Genomic DNA, 19,900 nt, shown 5'->3' on the forward strand with positions numbered 1-19,900 from the left:
AGATTTTACAAGAAAGATTCCTCACATTTCAAAACAATGGGCAGCACTGACGAGCCAGCGATTGTTGACGATGGATGCGCCACAGGTATGGTGGCCACGCAGTCTGAGACTGACCTGCCAGGGAAGCTCCCCATGACGGGCGTTTTCACCACCCACAACACGGTTAGCCATGGCTGGACGTGTTCCACAGGCTATAAGAAAAACAATGGTTAACAATCAAAGAACATAAAATAAGCTAGATTTTTCTGAAGACAATGTGAGTGTGCAACTCGCCACCACATAGGGTTCTTTGGATGCTAATATATTTTTAGTGCTGTTAGCATGTTTCTATGCATTTCCAAGGGTATTTTATGTGATTTCTAGGTTTTTCTGGTTGGTTTATAGTTAAGTCTTGATTTATTTATTTTGCCAGTATTGCTGTCCATCAGTCTGAAATCCATAGATAGCTTAATGGCACACATTGTCTCATTATGCTTCACAATTTGAGGTAACATTCACATCTTTAGCAATATTATGTACGTTAAGGATTTGTGGTTTGTTCAAATCACTAACCCCTGGTAATTGTGTTGTTTGCCTTAACAAGTACCACTATAAATACATGTTCCACTCCTTTAAACTCTTTTGATACTAAAATGTCAAATGTCCTTCACTTAAGGCAAAAATGAGTTCTTAAACGTACAAGAAGGAAACTAACAGCTACACTGTAAAAAAAAAAAAATCCGTAAAATTAGGCAGCTGTGGTTGCCGGAATTTTACCGTAAAAATACAGTAGCGACGTTTTAGGTTTTACGGTTTTAACTTAAATTTACAGTTAAATACCGTCATTTCATTAACTGATATAATGTTAATATACCAACCTATTGAAGTACTGAAATCTGTTTTGTACCTTTGTAATACACTGATAACCACCAAATGCAGGTGGTGATGAGAAAGTCACATGATGAACCAAAGCCCATCACAAGCAGCTTTTAAATAATAACAAAATTACACTATTATTGAATTTTTTTTAAAAATAGGAAACTGGCATACCAAGAAGGATGATGCTACTGATTTCTCCATAATCTGGGACAACGATGGGCACCTTCAATCCAGTGCGGAGGAGGTCTTGAACAAAACTCTCTGTAAACCCCTGGACTTGAGAGATCCGGAAGACCAAATGTAGAGTTGTCAAAACATTTGTGTTGGCATTCCTGAAAGATGTCACAGACTCTTAATCAAATACCATAATTCAATGAAAGGAATATTTCACCCCAATATTTTCTGATAATTTACTTACCCTCAGGCCATCAAAGATTATATGAGTTGCTTCTTCATAACCGATTTGGAGATATTTAGCATTACATCACTTGCTCACCAATGGATCCTCTGCAGTGAATGGGTGCCGTCAGAATGAGAGTCCAAACAGCTGATAAAAACATCACAATAATCCACACCACTCCAGTCCATCAGTTAATGTCTTATGAAGTGAAAAGCTGCGTGTTTGTGGGAAACAAATCATCATTAAAGCTTTTTAATTTTGAATCATCGCTCTGGACAAAATAAGAGCCCCTAATGTATAATAACACTTCCTCTAGTTAAATTGTGATGGCAGATTGATGATGTTTTTATCAGCCATTTGGACTCTTATTCTGACAGCACCCATTCACTGCAGAAGATCCATTGGTGTAATGATGTAATGCTACATTTCTCCAAATCTGTTCTGATGAAGAAACAAACTCATCTACATGTTAGATGGTCTAACGGTGAGTATACAGTTTCAGCAAATTTTATGTTAAAACATAGCATGTAAGCAATGTACCTACCCATATGCAACTATCTGGCAGTCAGTAAAGTGACTTGCTACTGCAGAGCTGCTAAAGATATTCCTGATCTGTAAAATAGTGAAGACAGCTGCGGACCTCAGTTTGTTAAAACCCTTTTTGACATATTGTTTTGAAAAAACGAATAAATCGTGCACACTAATATTCATGTCTTCTGGTCGTACCTTTTCTTTCAGAGTTGCAGTCAGAACTACATAGAATCCTGATGTTTTATCACGCAGATCTGGATCATAACTGAGCCCTTGCAATTCCACTGTCTCCATGAAATAATGTTCCTCTTGTATTAAGTAAGCTAAACAGGGAAAACAAGGCTGGTTTCCATCAGTATCAAAAAATATTTTGATTCTTTGAACAAATGACTATAAAAAGGATACATTGAGTTTACCTGTCATAAAACCCACAGCAGCCCCAATGATGAGAAGAATCAATATGGCAGCTAAAGTCATACATTTGCAAGTGGAGAGGTAAGCTGGCCGTGGATCACCCTCGGGCCACTTATTCAAGTCTTTCTTCTCCATTTCAGTCTATACAAAGACATGCAACACAACCGGGAAAAAACCTTGTGTTTTCCAAACTGTAAAACACATGGAGGTAAGAAATACATACAAATCATCTCGTGGGATGCCATAGTATTATTTCACCGGCCATAGAATGATACAATACTAGGAGTGGTTCCGAGAAGCCAAAACAAACCTCTATTAGGTCGGAAATGTTACAGCACAGAAATATGAAGCCTGATGTTCCAGAATATATTGATATAATTACTTTTCACTTCAGGCTTGTAAATGCCAAAACAATCCCCCCCAAAAGGTTGTATTGACGATAAATGCCAATTAAAACACTTATTTTCATGCTTGCCAACAATAAAGCAACAGTATCAAATAAAATGGCAGTTTTTGGCATACAACTTGGAAAGACAATATATTCCAATTAAATGTAAAATATAATAAAGTAAAATGGAAATAAAATATTTGAAATTAAAGAAGAAAAATGTAATATATAACAAACATACACTTAATATTTCAGGTCACAACATCTCATTGACTATAAATTTAAATCTTAAATGGCAAAATAATAATAATAATAATGCAATGGTACCAAATATAAAATAGCTATAATAAAAAATAATGCAACAAATAAAACAATTACATAATGCAATCAAATATTATTCTCGTTTTTAACATAATTAAAAGTTCTGACATACATCTGTGAAGAATAACTAGTTAACTAGTGTTAAATAGATCGTTACTCACCGTTTCAGACAGCATCTGGTCACTGAGGCATCTGAGCTTTACGTTGACGTCCGAATAAACCGCACGATACGTTTGGAGACTATATAGAATGCAGCCCTGTTATGCGCTAGCTAGACTCACCAATGGGCGGGGCTTCGCACAGGTGAGGGCGGGATCTCGTGTCGTCCACACAAAACTATTGTGTTAAACAAAATCCTCAATTATTTTTCACAATGTTATTTGGTCTTTGTGAGACTTTTAAGGGGTTTAAAGAAACAATAGACTGTTGTACTTGGGAGGGGTTAAATAGTAAAAAAAAAAAAAGGTTATACTGCAAATAGTGTTTATCTATCTATCTGTCTATCTATATATCTATCTACCATCCATCCATCCATCCATCTAAGCGGCTAAAATGCTTTATGTAATTTTTCGTTTACATCTTCTTTTGTACCGGTTTAAGTCTTTATTTTGTATCTTTTTATATTACTTATATCCTGTTTTCTTATATTCTATTTTATTATATATTGATATATTTTCCCATCTTGTAGAATGTATTTTAGGTGATAAATCTGTTTCTCCAATTAAATTTTTTGTTTGTATCTGTTCATTTTTATTAAGATTTGTTTTATAGTTTCTTATATTTGTGATATTTTGTATATATATTTTCTTTATTATCTTCTAGTATACCTGTCTATATGTTATCTATTTTTCATATTTCTTATTCTATTTTATTATATATTGCTATATTCTCCCATATATATATATATTAGCTTGTGTAATGTATTTAAGCTGACAAATAAATTTTTCAATTTCTGTTCATCTTTATTTAGATTTTTTTTGTTTATTATATTGTTATAGTTTCGTGTATATATAGTTCTCAATTTTTTACCTCATAGGTTTAATCTGCTGTGCAAAATGCACCGCTCCTCAGACGACATCTGACCTGGAATAGTATTAAGAGTTGGCGTGGCTTCAGACAGCAGCTCCTCTTACAGACCCCTCTAAAGTTAGCCATCAGTTAACAGACCCTGAACCACTATAACTGTGTTACCCAATAAAGCCCAGACTTGGGTGCCAGTGCGCACTGATAAAATCTGCTCAAAAGAGCACCAGTGAGGCAAGACACACTGAGTCTTTCATTCATAACTGCTAGAAAACTGCCATCACAAATGCAGGAACCAACAAATCTCAATTACCGCATACGTATTGCATTAATATCAGAGTGGAAACTATACTGGATCTCACTAGTATATTGATGTACATGTTGTTTCCCACCTAAAATCAATCCTGAAAGGTTACAAACAGGGCTTTGTGGCTGTGCTAAGAAGCATGAATGGCTAATCTCAATCTAATATCCATCAAAAAACTATCTTCTTGGTAGAAAAACCCTTGTTTCCAAGCTTTTAGTGAAAGTTATAGTAAAACATGATTGTGTGTATGTGAGAGTAGTTCTGCTGTTATACTTTAAAGAAACTGTTCACCCAAAAAAGAACATTTACTCACCCTCAAATCATCTAAGATATAGACGAGTTTGTTTCTTCATGAGAACAGATTGGCAGAAATGTAGCTTTACATCACTTGTTCACCAATGGATCCTCTGTGGTGAATGGGTGCCGTCAGAATGAGTCCAAACAGCTGATAAAACATCACAATAATCCACACCACTCCAGTCCATCAGTTAATGTCTTGTGAAGAGAAAAACTGAGTTTGTAAGAAACAAATTCATCATGATGTTTTTAACTTCAAACCGTTGCTTCCAGGTAACATTCGAGTCCTTTATCCATGCTTTCTTCAGTGAAAAAGTCACCTTGTCTGAATCAGGAGAGAAATATGTAAGAGCACTGTTTACAAGCAAAAACTGTCCGAAACTAAACAATTATGTTGGTGGATATTGATGCGAGAGGACAACAAGAGATGGACTTTTTGACTGGAGGAAGAAGTGATGGTTTAAAGTTAAAACATCATAAAGATGGATTTGTTTCTTAAACAGTTTTTCCACTACACAAAATGTTAATTGATGGACTTATTGTGATGTTTTTATCAGCTGTTTGACTCTCATTCTGACGGCACCCATTCACTGCAGAGCATCCATTGCTGAGCAAGTGATTTCTCCAAATCTGTTCTGATAAAGAAACACTCATCTACATCTTGGATGGCCCGAGGGTGTGTAAACGTTCACGTTTGGGTTTAAAATTCCTTTATAAAATGTATGTTCTCAACAAAAGTAGGAAAAGCATTCTCCCAAACAGGCAAGGGTCCATAACGGAGTCTTTAATCTTAGTAATTGGTTTTGTGAGTGTAAAACAGAGACAACACCACAAAAGTAAACACAGATGTTTTCTCAAGGCTTCTCAGAACCGAAGACCTTCAAAATACAGTTTCCATTTAGATTATACAAAGACGTTCTCTGAAAGCTTCCTAAACGTCCCGACTGTTTGTGTGTGTACAAAAGCCTTCTGAAAAGGTAATCCTGTGGGATCCACCCCCTTCGAGGTACAGGCATCTTTGTTTTTGCTTAATTTAGAAATGTTACATCCCAGATGTTTATTAATGTCCAAATGAATGAAACGACACTTAAAGAACCAGGGCAACATTACGCACCCATTTTCATGAACAGAAAACATGCCTTATAATTCAAACCACACAAACAAATGTGAGTTTCATAAACAACAGAAACAAAACCAACCAAAAACACTTATCCTGAGTCTAAATACAAAATGTATTTTTCATGATTTCAGACCTAACAAAAACCATGTATTTTCTTCACCAGACATCTACACAATGCAAGAAGAAGAAAAAAGCACAGCTGAATATTATCCATCCTGCTGTTGAATGAAAGGGTTCGGAATGGCCTCCATCCCGTCCTGTGGACAGATCAGCACAACGGACGTCCCTCGACACACAACCAGACCGAGCTGCCTGGTGTCTTCGGTCAGCTTATACTGATCATCAGGATCTGCGTAAAAAGGATGTGATGAGGAATCACGCACAACGATTCTGAATAAAAATGCAAAAAATATGTATTAAAATAAATACAAATATAAAAACTTTAATCATATTAACCGTTTGATTAGAATAAAAAAAATAACTTAGAATTAAAATAAAACATAAGATAAATAAAAAAAAACTAAAAATGCATTTCAAAATGAAATATCTTATTTTTTTTTATTAATTTTACAATCGGTCTGGAGATGTTACCTCGCATGTATTCAATGGTGCCATCCAACACAAGATTCAACAGCGGGTCGAAGCCTTTTAAAACTCCACTTGCTGAAAATAGGAAACAATGAATGTTAAATTCAATGTCATTTAATTAAGCATAATATAATGTTATAATATTATTTAAATTTTATTATTTATTAATTATAAAGCAACTGTCTCACCTTCACGACCTCCTTGGAACTTTACTCTTATATGTTTGTCGATGTATTTCGACAAATCAAAAATACTCTCCTTCTTTTTCTTCTCTTTATCCTGAAAATCAAGATTATGGATTATACAATATATTACAGGCCTGTATAATATATCAGGCAATGTAGCTTAGCGCAATAATACACAACACAATATATCACAATATTACAATAACCAGCAGGCCCTAGTGTGGAAAATTTGAGATTTAAGAGCCCACAAAACATTTGCGTGTTTATTTGTTTGTAAACGCCATGCGTTCATAGAAGCGTTTATAAAGTGAACGGTGAGGAAACCTTTGCGCTACTCACCGCCATGTTCAAAACTCCTGTACGCCCCGCCCACTCTGCGTTGACGTTTGACGCCTGCCTCTCGACCAATCACAACACGCGCCGGTGAACCCTGACAGAAAAATATATTTAATTGTATTATCCTTAAACACGCACAGATAGATCTTAAACGCGATTTTAAAGCTTTATATTTCTTTTAAATATTGTTAAAAACACAAACATGCTGAAATAAGATCATACGCGTGATTAGGTTGAGGCGTTCGGTACATCCGGTGAGAAACGGACAAACGCGGGAGCGAAGCGCGAGAAAACAAATCAGCAAATGATTCATTCACCAGCGTCAAAAACTCGAATAAACAGCGATTTTTATGATTAATATCGCTTTGGGAATTATTATACGAACTCGAAATGACGGAATTACTTTTTAACAAGAGGTTACAGGTGCTTGTGAAGAATAGAGATACCGATGAGAGGTAAAAGCGGTTGTATATATGTATGTATTTCAAACATAAATATGACCTAAATGTGTGTTTTGGGCATATTAATTCATTAATTGTTTTATATGTTACAGTGTTTTGTTTTTGGAGGCTAGTAATGGTCTAAATGTGATTATTTATGATGTTATTTTAATTACAGACGTTCAGTCATTCGTATCAGTATTGAACTACAAGCATCATCAAATCCTGTCCATAGAAAGGTGAGAAATTATCATTTATACGGCATTAGTTATGTATTTAACGAATGTTTTTGTGCTGTTTTGACTTTCTTTTTGTTTTTATCAACAGGATTTGGTTGTACGGCTGACGGATGATTCTGATTTTTACTTTTTATACAACCTTGTCATATCAGAGGAAGATTTTCAGAGGTATTGTGATCTGACCATGCCTTTTTTGTATAATATTGATCATAATATTTTACTTAAATGTGCACTTTTCAGCGTAATAATCATTTTCGCTTTCCTTCACAGCTTAAAAGTACAACAAGGGCTTTTAATAGACTTCACATCATTCCCACAGAAATTTATAGACTTGCTTGAGCAGTGCATCTCTGAACAGGACAAAGGAAACCCACGGTGAGAGATTGTCTGGATATTATTGCTGTTATATCTCCTGTTAATGGGTATTGGTCGTGAGAACCGTTTCTGTCTGTTTGTGTTCAGGTTTCTGTTGCAGCTCACATCAGCTTCGTCAGCGTTCGATCGCAGTCCTTCAGACCTTAACATTGTGGAGACGAACGCTTTTAAACACCTCACGCATCTCTCTCTGAAACTGCTGCCGGGATCTGATACGGATATTAAGAAGTATCTGGCCACATGTCTGTCCACTGTAAAGGTGAAGCTCATCATCACAGACTTGGGACTACAAAGGGAATATATAATATGTTTTAATTCTACTTGTTTTTAATGAATGAATCTTTAATACATCTTTGTTTTTTTACAGGAGGAAAAGCAGCAGTTGGAACAGAAGTTGAGAAAGACTGAGGAAGATCTGACAAGACAGCTAAATTATGCGCAGCAAGTAAGTCACATTCAAGATTCAAGATGTGTGTGTGTGTGTGTGTGTGTGTGTGTGTGTGTGTGTGTGTGTATATATATATATATATATATATATATATATATATATATATATATATATATATATATATATATATATAACACACACTACCGTGCAAAAGTGTTTTAACCATTAGTATCTTCACCCAAAAATTGGTTTTAGAGGCTGATGGTCTCTGTCAGAGATTTATAATGATTGTATAATGATTTTAGCATTAAAACCCTTTATTAAATACTTCTAGAGCAAAAATTTAGGGTCCTAAAATTAGGACTGACTGCCCATTATTTTTAAGATTCTTAAGATATTTCGTGAATACGGTCCCAGATCTCATCATCTTCCAAGTCTGTCTGGAATGACATGAAGAAACAGAAAAAACTGAGGCAGACTAAATCCACAAAAACTGAGGCAACGTCTCCAAGACGCTTCAAGAAACCTTCCTGCAAAGCTACAGTACTGTGAAAAGTTTTAGGCACTTGTGTGAACATGCTGTAAATTGAGGATGCTTTCAAATATAATGTCATGAATAGATTTTCTTTCTTTACATTTATAATGCCATAAATAGATTTTCAATTAACTTCTATTAATTAAAACAAACCAACATTTGGTGTGACCAACCTTTGCATTTACAAAAGCTTTTGTCCTCTGTACACTTGTGCATAGTTTTTGTCAGGTAGAAGGTTTCTTGAAGCTTCTTGGAGACGTTGCCACAGTTCTTCTGGATTTAGTCTGTCTCAGTTTCTTCACGTCATTCCAGACGGACTGGATGATGATGAGATCAGATCTCTGTGTGGAGCACTGGCTGCTGTCAGACTGCTCGAGCAAACAAAAATCTCACTGGATTATTACAATTAATGGCAAAAGGAATGTTTGGAAATTAGGCGATTTTTCCGATTTTATAGATTAATTTGAATGTAATGTTTTGCCACGATTTTATTTTTTATAAATCGAGGAATCACGATTTTTGAATAGAAATATTACCAAACGTTAGAATTAGACACTTTGACAATATGCCAATGTTAACAATAAAGAGAAAAGAATGATCCGACCGCATGTCGGCGCACGTGATTAACCACTCACCTCTGTGAAGGACCAGAAGGTGCCATTCACACAGAATGCGCTTGAGGTCGCAGTAATGCACTTATAAGTCTGCGTGAAAAAATCAAGAATTGGTCAAACGTTCTGAAAAAAATCAAGGTTTTATTTTTTTTCCCATATCTCCCAGCCCTATTGCAAATGTAAACTGATATTTTCTACTGGCACACTACTGCAAAAGATAGAAATAACAGACTTAAACCTTTCCCATATCTCCCAGCCCTATTGGAAATGTAAACTGATATTTTCTACTGGCACACTACTGCAAAAGATAGAAATAACAGACTTAAACCTTTTTAAATGACTTAACCTTTCTTTTTGGTGACAATACTAATTTGCCTTTTGCACAATATTGTGTGTGTATATATATATATATATATATATGAAAATAATCACTTCATCCAATTGGTTCATCCTCTAGACACTGTCTGAGAAAAGTCGAGAAGTCAAACGTTCTGAAAAAAATCAAGGTTTTATTTTTTTTCCCATATCTCCCAGCCCTATTGCAAATGTAAACTGATATTTTCTACTGGCACACTACTGCAAAAGATAGAAATAACAGACTTAAACCTTTTTAAATGACTTAACCTTTCTTTTTGGTTCTTTTTTAGACCATACTAATTTGCCTTTTGCACAATATTGTGTATATATATATATGAAAATAATCACTTCATCCAATTGGTTCATCCTCTAGACACTGTCTGAGAAAAGTCGAGAATTGGACAAGCTCCGATCTGAATGGACATCTCAAACGACCTCTCTGTCCAGCAGACACATGCAAGATTTCACAGCTGAGCGTGAAAAAGCTCTGGAGGTAACCTAACGTGCATTTCAGTGTTGAATTCATTAGAAATTTTCTAGAAATGTTCAAGTATTTAAACAATTAAATAAGTTAATAATAAATTAGTTAATTCATTTGGTTATTTATTTTATATATTTATATTTGCTTATCTATCTTTTTATTTTTTACTTTATATTTATATCTTTATATAGTTTTTATTTTCTTATTTTTATTTATATTTATTTGCTTTATCTTTTATTTTTTTTTTGTTAGTTATTTATATTTAAATGTATCATTTTATTACATTTTTCATAGTTCTATTCATTTTATTTTTAGCTTTATCAAATTTTTCTTTTGATTTTTATGTATTTATATTTTTGTTTGTTTTTACTTATATTTCTTTTATTTGTTTTATTTTTTAGTTATTTTTTTTATTAATTTCTAGTTAATAAATGAATAAAACATTTTTGTGAACCAACTAAAAAATATCAGGCCCAGAAAGCTAAAGTTCTAAAATCTTATTTCATTTACTGTATTTAATAGATACAAGCTCGTCTGCAGCAGCAGAACGAACAGCTGCGGCAGGAACTTGAGTCATCTCATCACAGAAGCACCCAGCAGCTCCAAACCAAAGCCTCTGAGCTGGAAACGGCCAACAGGGAGCTCATTGACAAGAAATACAAGAGCGACTCCACCATTCGAGACCTTAAAGCCAAACTGGCCAGCCTGGAAGAGGTGTGAGATTTATCCAGAAGGATGTGGTCTGGAAATCAAAAGGAACATCTGATGTTTTAACTTTGTGTCTTTGTCCAGGAGTGTCAGAGGTCAAAGCAGCAGGTTCTGTCGTTGAGGAGAGAGAACAGCACCCTCGACACCGAATGCCACGAGAAAGAACGTCTCGTCAACCAGCTGCAGATGCGAGTGGCCGTCTTTGAGCAGGAGATCAAAGATAAAGAGCAGCTCGTGCTGCGGACCAAAGAAGTGCTGGAGGCCACACAGCAGCAGAAGGTGAGCGCATTGCCCACAATTCTCATTAGCATTATGCAAAAAAAATTTATATATATATATATATATATATATATATATATATATATATATATATATATATATATATATATATATATATATAAAATCCTTTATTAAATATTTAATTTTATTTTCTATCTATATATTTAATTTTTGATTCTCATTAATGTAGTGTGTGTATATTAGGCGTGCTGGTATTCGGTAATACGATATATCACGATAATGAACATGCACGGTATTGTTATCGTGAGCACTTCATAATACCGTGAATAATTATTACAAATTATTCAGATTTTTAAAACCATTTTAAAAATACTTTTCTGATTTGTGAACATTTGTTTACTTTAACATTTTTGTGTATTGCTGTAATGTATTTAAATGTTCAATACTTTTTGTTACAGGAAAAAGAATGTTATTAAACCTGTTATACTGTATTATGTCCACTTTACCGTATACTAGTGATGCGCGGATGGCGATTATATGCATTTATAAAAAATGCATTCTGATTATTTGCGGGTGGATAAGATAAATCATTAATGATGCAAATATTAACTACATTTTCTAAAATATGAACGTGTTTTAAATAGGCTACAGAAATTGAATAAACTGTAAATTAACATTAAAGTTATTCAACAAAACATTTAGTCGAGAGCAGTGAGGGATTTTCTCTCTTTTGTTGTTTGATTAACATTAATGACAGACGGCACAGCTTTATTAGGCTCCTGTCAAAAGACCTATTTCACGGATCCAATACTGATACTCATGCGTTTTCTTTCGCAACTGTTTACATGAACTTAAGACAAAACCGACAGCGCTTATGAGGATACTCGCGAGGATGACCACTTTGGATGTGACTGTGAGCGCACAGAAAAGCGCCTCTGGAGAGCGCGAGTACCGAATTACTTAAAAAGACGTGAAAATAATACATTTTTGTGACGATGCAACAATGACCGATTAGGCAAGTGACAATCCTGTCAACTGTCCGGAAACGCGAACTGAAGTCTTATATCGCAAATCTAGATGTGCTGATGTGAAGAGAAAGTCAAAGAGAGAAGACGCGGTACAGCTGAATCACTCACGCTGTTTTCATCTGATGGTTTGTGTGGATTTATTTACTCATCTAACCTACACGCTATATTGAATAAATATTTTGCAGCAAATTCCATCATTTTAAAGTCGGCTAATGCGATATATGCGCAATCCTGCATCCAATTTCAGGACCTGATTAAACATAATTCTATTATACAGAGAATAGTGAAATAGATTTCCATGACTTTTCCAAAACTTTCTGGTTTTATTTATTTTTCCAAAACTTTTCCAGGCCTTGAAATTGCTGTTTTAAAATTCCATGACTTTTCCAGGTTTTTCATGACCGTACGAACCCTGAATGTGACGATCGGGTGTGGTTATCTAAATCAGAAAAGTATAGGTGCGGGCGGTTGGCGGGTGGATAATTTATTTGAAGCTGTGGATTCGGGTGACGTTTTAGCTCATCCATGCATCACTACGGTATACCGTGATTAAAGCTGTAGCAATTATCACAACATGAAAATTCCATGCAATCCATGCATCACTATGGTATACCGTGATTAAAGCTGTAGCAATTATCACAACATGAAAATTTGATACCGTCACATGCCTAGTGTATACAGGTACATCTCAAAAAATTTGAATATCATGAAAAAGGTCAATATTTTTTGTCACTCATTTCAGAAAGTGAAACCCATATATTATATAGATTCATTACACATAGACTGAAATATTTCGTCCAGCAGGACTTGGCACCTGCTCAAATTGCCAAAGGTACCAAAAGCTGGTTCAATGAGCATGGTGTTGCTGTGCTTGCTTGGCCAGCAAACTCGCCTGACCTGAACCCCATAGAGAATATATGGGGTATTGTCAAGAGGAAGATGAGAGACACCAGACCCAACAATGCAGATGACCTGAAGGCCGCTATCAAAGCAACCTGGGCGATATTCACATTTTTTGAGATGTACCTGTATATTTGTGTGTGTGAGATTTTTCTATATGTTTCTTTTTCCGTCTATATATTTTATCATTTTTAATTCTCAGTAATGCTATATATAATAGTATTTTTCAAATATGTAGTATATATGATCTACTTTTAAAAATTTGATTAAATAAAATTTATTTGATTTTACATATTTTAAATTAAATATATTTGATACTATTTAATTATCAGAGTAATGACAAAAATATTATCATTAGTGAGTGTGTGTATTTAAGTATAATTTTCTTTTAATATTGGGATGAAATATGACATGGATGTCACTTTATGTATTTATTTTTTTACTTGTATCTTTGCTAGAATTCTGTCGAAGGAAACGTTGAAAGTAAGCAAGTTCAAATCACCAAGTTGGAGGCCACGGTAAAGTCCCTGTCGGAGGAGCTCATCAAGGTTTGCGTCGATGTTAAAAGTAAGTTATTTCTATAGTCCAGTTGAACACGTCTCACAGACATAATTTCTCAATGCAGGCGAACGGCATCATCAAGAAGCTCCAGGGGGATCTGAAGGCGCTGATGGGGAAGATCAAGGTGAAGAACACAGTGACGGTGTCTCAAGAAAAGATCCTGCAGGAAACTACAGAGAAACTGCAGCGGGGGCAGCGAGAGCTGCAGGACACCCAACAACAGCTCCGACAGAAAGAGGAAGAGGTACCTACTGCTGCCAACAAATGCCTGTTTGAGGAATTCTTCTTTTTATCAACATTTTCTTTTGCTTTAGGTAATGAAATTAAAGGAACAATTCGAAGCTACAGTTCAGAAACTGGACGAGAGCAGGGAAGTGTTAAAAACCAATGAGAATGGTGGGTGCTTTTATTTATTCACTCCATCTTTGTCTATTTATTTGTTTAGTTGTCTTTTTTTTTTCTTTGTTATTTATATACATATATATTTTAGTTTTTTATGCATTTTTTATTTATTTTTCTTTATCAAGATTTTACATGATTTTTCTACTTTTTATTTATATTATGTTTATTGTACTTTTGTTTTAATTTATATAATTTACATTTCACAATTTACATTAATTTATTTTTATCTCTTTATTAGGTTTTCTGTTTATTTAAATTTCTATATTCTTATTATATATATATATATATATATATATATATATATATATAATGATTTTAGCAAATGGCTGCAATATAACAGAGTGAAAAATTTAAGGGGGTCTGAATACTTTCCGTACCCACTGTATATATATATATAAAATATTCCATTAAAATCCTGTTTAATTGAAACATTTTCAAGACATTTTCTGCCTTCATGTTCTTCAGTAATAACTTGGCTAAACAAGCAGCTGAATGAGAACCAGCTCTCTCGGAAGCAGGAGACTTTAGGAATGTTTGAGACTCCTGCAGCAGGTCTGAGAACAGGAAGTGTTCCTCACAATATGGTAATTCATCTGTCACTGAAAGTCTAGCATAAAATCTGCCAAACAGGTTTTTGTCTATAGATGTAGCAGGAAATCAAACCGTAGCGATCAGTTTGATTGTTTGCATGTCAGATTGGACTTGTCTTTTGAAGTGATGAAGCTGTTCTTGTCTTCTCTAGCTGGATAGCAAAGGTTTCCCCTTGTCTTTGGGACAGGGTTTCCCCATCACCTCTACGATAAACTCCAAATATCCTCTTCCTTTTTCCTGTGTGAGCTCAGGACCTCGCTCTGTCCTGTCAGTGCACAATCAGACGTCTGGACCAAAGGCAGGCCTTATCTCCTCCTTTTATCTCTCATGTCTTCTTTTCTTTCCTGCTTTTATTAGTTTTTTTTCTATAGTTTGCATGTCTCTATTGTAGTCTCTGCTCACACTGAACACAATTCTCTAATTTCTTTTTCAAAACTTAATTACTGTGTCCACTTTTTTTTTTCTGTATCAATTTATGTATTTAATCAGATCTGTAGTGTTTTATCTTCTGCAGTTGCTATAACAACATTTTTGGCAATTAACATTTGTATTATACAGGGCGTGCAGCGTTTGGCTGCAGGGGAAAAAAAGATAGTCGTCCTACGTTTAAAAACACTTGTTGATATCATGTTCTAGTTCATGAGTCCGCCTACCAATGTATGAGAGGAACACAGCTTTCACTCTCAACCAAACTAACATTACTAGCCAATCAGAAGTTTTTGCTCTTATAAACACGAGACGCGTATAATAGTTTCCAATTGCAGAGACACCCAGCTGATGAATGAAAAAGAAGCCTGGGTCTCGAGCGCGACACGTTGAAAAAGCTGCGAGGCGCAATGGTCAAAGATTTCCATCTAGCGTAATCTATATTTACATAGAAAAGCTATTAAAAAAGCAGCGGAGCTTTGTAAACAGCTCAGAGTAATCACGTCATCTCCATAAGAACGATATGATTGCCAGAATGCACTTACCTGTATTTTTGAAAAGGTCCTGTTCACACATGATCTCTTGCCAGGAAAGACTGTATGTGTGAAAGGGGCTAAACTCTTCCTCTGCATATGCGGTGAGTTTGGGTTGCTTAGCGTTCATCTGGGAAAACTCACTTGATTTGTAACGTAAATCATTTAAACCTATGCCAACACAGGAGAATGCATCAACATATTTCTAAATATGCGATTTATTGTACATCGCGATTTCAAAATAAATGTTTCTGACTTTGCATGTGGCCAAATATTAAAATTAAATGAATTTAAATGTCGTTGACTCACATGAAACCTCACCAGGCCGTTGGCACCCTCTGCAGGTATTTGTTATAATATAGGCATTACATTGTGTATTTAACAGTGTTGTTTAATAAAACCATGTACTTGGTTTTGATACTGTATTTGAGGCCAATTATTATTGCCTCATCGTTACTTTATTTATAAATAGTCATATTAAAGCCTATTTTTCCACTTAGTTCTATTTGTATTACTAAAAAATATCAGATTACTCCGTTGTCAAAATAATCAGATTACTTGATTAGCAAAATAATCATTAGTTAAGCACTAGATTAGTTAAAACATTTCAAAATACAACTGCATTGGTTTACTTTTTGTGATAAAAAGACATATTTTGTCATTTGAATTATTATTTTTTTTTTTAAGTATTAAAAGATGTGTCTCGTTCTAATGAACTAAGTATCTGCATTTTGTCTCACCTAGTGAGCTAAGTGTATTGTCACACCCCTAGTGTCTAAGAGCGTGAAAAAGCTCATAATATTCCAAGTGTACGACATAGCTTTCATTCTTCAGGTCAATCATATATTAATTTTTGAATAAGGAAAGCGATAACTTTGCCATAGTATCCTTTCAAATATTAAAGTTGCCACAGTCATTGCATTCTTTGCATGTGCTGCACTTTATTTGTACCATTTTGTTTTATTAGTTTATTTATTAGAATTTGAAAGATAATAACAATATTGATTAATAAGTGAGATCTGATTTTAGTCCTTGAAAACCAAAAAAGAAGTGCAAGTCCAGGAATTTTATTTTGCAGTATCTGTACGAACCCTGTTTAAGTTACCAGTTCTTGGACCATTTTAATGTTTTTGTTGTTGTTAACCGATCTGAACTGTAGTTTTCTGGAGTAAACTGTCTTTGTATATTTCCTATTTTATATTCATTTCCTAGTATTTAATTGACCATTATTTATTTTGAACAAAACAATTTCAGAAATGTCATGTTTTAGATTGTAGGTCATCTTGTACGATCAAGGACAAAGCTAACCAGCAAAACTTGATATCAAAAGCATCCTAAATGTTACATGTGTTTGTACCATATTGTAGTGAGTAAGCTTTCTTGGTATTTCTGTTTCAAATATCAAATATCCCATCATAATCTGTAGTTTGAGACTGTCAAGGGCTAATGTCAATGGCAGATATGTTACTAGTTAGTAGGGATGCACCGATATGAAAATTTTGGCCGATACCGATAACCGATTATTCTTTATTTTTGAAAGCCGATAACCGATATGTTGGCCGATAAATCTATATCCAAATTGTTATATACTTTTTGAGAGCCTGATTACAAAAAAGGTCTCATCATTAAAAGCCACATCCCAAACACTTCAACATAAGCAGCCTAGTTTGAACGGTGTACGTTTAAAAAATAATTTTACTCTCCCATTACCAAATTTAGTCATAAAAAAGTCTTACAAATAAATAAAATAATGCAGAAATAATGCAAACAAGTCACTGGACATCATTACACGTGTAAAGAATCAAAATGAATGCGCCATAGATCAATAAAACGGAATAGCCTCTGCACGGACAATAATTAAATGATTTTAATTACTAAACCATATTGTTGATGAAAATAATAAGAGAAAAATACAAGTGGTTGTTGTTATTAATAATATATCAATGATTTTGAAAAAGTAACAAATTAATACCACTGTTGCAACCCCCAGAAAAAGGTTCAGGCTCAGGATTTTTTTTTGCTTTAACCCCTGTATTATAGACAGTAGATTGTGGCAGGAGCAGATGGAAAACTGGTGTTTTGGCTGCTTGTGTCGATTATGGTGTCTCGCTCTGGTGCTGAACAATGTTTAATACATGTAGTGCCCCAAAAATCTACTTGAGAAAATATTCTGGACTGAATTTCCTAAAAATGTAATTTTTGGAAATGTACATTATGAAAAATATATATTTTACCATAATTTTCGGAAAATATTTAAAATAACAATTAAAATATTTTTTTTTTTACATTTAACCTTTTTTTTTCTTCTTTTTTTTTCACCATAATTTTCTGAATTTTTTTTTTTCATTTTCCAAAAGTAGAAGATTTATCAATAGATTTTGTGAAAACATCACAAATTTTCCAAAAATATTTTTTATAACATTTGTTCACCATACTTTTGTGAAAATATTTTAAAAAACATATTTTTCCAAATTTTCTAAGCATAACATTTTTTATAACATTGTTACCATAATTTTGTGAAAATATTAAATTTCCACATTTTCTAAAAAAAAAAAATTTTTTTATAAAAGATGTCACCATAATTTCATTAAATCACCATAATTTTTCCAAATTGTCCCAAAATATGTTTTTTTTTATTTTGTGAAAATTAACCCCCCCCACACACACACACACACATTTTTACAAAAATAGTTTACATTTTCACTTTATTTTGTGAAAATATGAAACTTTTTTTTTTCAAATTGTCAAAAATATATAATTGTAATAACATTTGTTCACCATAATTTTGCAAAAAAAAAATTTGTTTTTTTTCACATTTTCCAAAAAGATATTTAATGAATTTTTACCATAATTTTGACTTGTTGATTCTCAACCCCAATTTTTTTTTGTACAAAATTGTTTTCGCCATAATGTTGTTAAAATATTAAAACACAAAATATTTAAAAAATTGTCCACAATTTGTTGAAAATAAATACACACATACATACTGCTATGAAAACTGAACTCATTTGACTGATGTGCCTAAAAATCAAACTGTAGCTGTCAGTGTGAGCAAAGCCTTTGTGTTTTTCACTGACAATCACAATTATGAGCGTGTCTGACAAAAAACACTGTTGAATTCTTTTTAGGTCCAGTTTAACCCTATGAGTGCCAAACCTTCAGCAGCAGACCTGAGTCCCACTGCACTCTCCCAACCCTCCAATAAAGAGAAGTGAGTTCCTCTTTCAATCCGTCTACTTCCTGTTCTCTGAAGTAAAGCCTCTGGTCTGACCGGTATCTCTGCTCATTACAGCGGAGAGCCTGTTGGTCTGGACTCCAAGTACTTTGAGAGACGAGATGACAGCATCCCTCTCCGCGGCCTCCTACCCAGCATGCATCTAAATAGAGGCAAACCACAAAAACTACTTTTCCCCATTTATTCTTAATTTTAGACCTTCTTATTAAATGTTGAATATCTTTTATCTACAGAAGTTCCTAAGCCTTTGAACACAGCTGGAGCAAAACCAACAGCGTCCGTAGCTTCTGCGTATTTCCCAGGATGACGAACAGCAGTTCAGATGCACTTCTATTCATCACTACGTTGAATGTGTGAGCGCCACTACTAAGATGGGAATTCATTGCAAAGTGTCCATGCAGATGATATTCTTGTTTAAAATGTATTCAATAATTTATTAAAACATTTATTTTAAATCCATTTCTCAACGTGCTTACTATGGAAGCCCATTTTCACCACAGAAAAAAAAGGCAGAATTGTGAGCTGTAAACATGTAACTGAAGTCAAATAGAAGTTCATACCTTGCTATTATGACTTAGAATTGCAATTTAAAAAAAAAAATTGTGGTGGGAATGGGCTTTTTTTTCCCTCGCAATTCTGAGAAATTGTAAGATATAACTTACATTTGTGAGGAAAAAAGTCAAAATTGTGAGATTAGTCAGTTACTTTTTTCATTCTGTGGTGGAAGCAAAACAGAATTGTGAAATATAAACTGTCAAAATTCTGAAATAGACATTTTTTTCATCTTTATTCTGTGGTTTCCATCGTTTACAAAGAGATTCCTTGAGACTTTGGCATTAGTGTGGGACTAATTTATCAATAATAATGGTGCTAAAGTTTGGTCCTTTAGGTCTGTGGTGCCTATAAAATGTTTTCTCGTTGTCTTAAACTTGATTGTGCCATGCATGAACGGTCTCTGAACATGAACCTTTGCCAAACACTCAGAGAGCTGCCATTGTATATCCTCAAATAGTGCTATTCATATGATTGGCAATTTGAAGGTTAATATAAGGATTTGAGTTTGTGATTTGATATGACAA

General features: G+C 34.2%; 3 protein-coding genes across 3 annotated transcripts in view; 1 reads left to right on the forward strand and 2 right to left on the reverse strand.

The window, feature by feature from the left end:
* tmprss9 (transmembrane serine protease 9) overlaps nt 1–2,367 on the reverse strand; it is a 6,823-nt gene extending 4,456 nt beyond the window's left edge. The window contains exons 1-5 of the mRNA XM_016282673.1: nt 2,206–2,367; nt 1,985–2,112; nt 1,803–1,870; nt 1,030–1,190; nt 26–191 (exon numbers count right to left, since the gene is read on the reverse strand). Of these exons, the coding sequence (XP_016138159.1) occupies nt 26–191; nt 1,030–1,190; nt 1,803–1,870; nt 1,985–2,112; nt 2,206–2,338 (656 nt within the window). The 5' untranslated portion in view covers nt 2,339–2,367. The remainder of the gene's footprint in view (nt 1–25; nt 192–1,029; nt 1,191–1,802; nt 1,871–1,984; nt 2,113–2,205) is intronic.
* Nucleotides 2,368–5,213: 2,846 nt separating this feature from the next.
* Nucleotides 5,214–6,867, reverse strand: lsm7 (LSM7 homolog, U6 small nuclear RNA and mRNA degradation associated). The gene is made up of 4 exons (XM_016282632.1): nt 6,772–6,867; nt 6,436–6,526; nt 6,251–6,322; nt 5,214–6,008 (listed from the first exon to the last, which is right to left on the reverse strand). The coding sequence occupies exons 1-4, from the start codon at nt 6,775–6,777 to the stop codon at nt 5,866–5,868; spliced, it is 312 nt and encodes a 103-aa protein (XP_016138118.1). The 5' UTR covers nt 6,778–6,867; the 3' UTR covers nt 5,214–5,865.
* A 16-nt stretch (nt 6,868–6,883) lies between these two features.
* sass6 (SAS-6 centriolar assembly protein) lies at nt 6,884–19,288 on the forward strand. The gene is made up of 17 exons (XM_016282631.1): nt 6,884–7,223; nt 7,387–7,447; nt 7,536–7,615; nt 7,718–7,822; nt 7,910–8,081; nt 8,190–8,267; nt 10,090–10,209; nt 10,720–10,911; nt 10,990–11,184; nt 13,532–13,621; nt 13,699–13,878; nt 13,949–14,030; nt 14,502–14,620; nt 14,779–14,925; nt 18,715–18,797; nt 18,879–18,973; nt 19,055–19,288. Exons 1-17 carry the CDS (start codon nt 7,159–7,161, stop codon nt 19,126–19,128), a joined length of 1,938 nt encoding a protein of 645 aa, XP_016138117.1. The 5' UTR covers nt 6,884–7,158; the 3' UTR covers nt 19,129–19,288.
* The last annotated feature ends 612 nt before the right edge of the window (nt 19,289–19,900 follow it).

Source organism: Sinocyclocheilus grahami, unplaced genomic scaffold (assembly GCF_001515645.1).
Source record: "Sinocyclocheilus grahami isolate Dianchi unplaced genomic scaffold, SAMN03320097.WGS_v1.1 scaffold163.1, whole genome shotgun sequence".
NCBI lineage: Eukaryota > Metazoa > Chordata > Actinopteri > Cypriniformes > Cyprinidae > Sinocyclocheilus > Sinocyclocheilus grahami.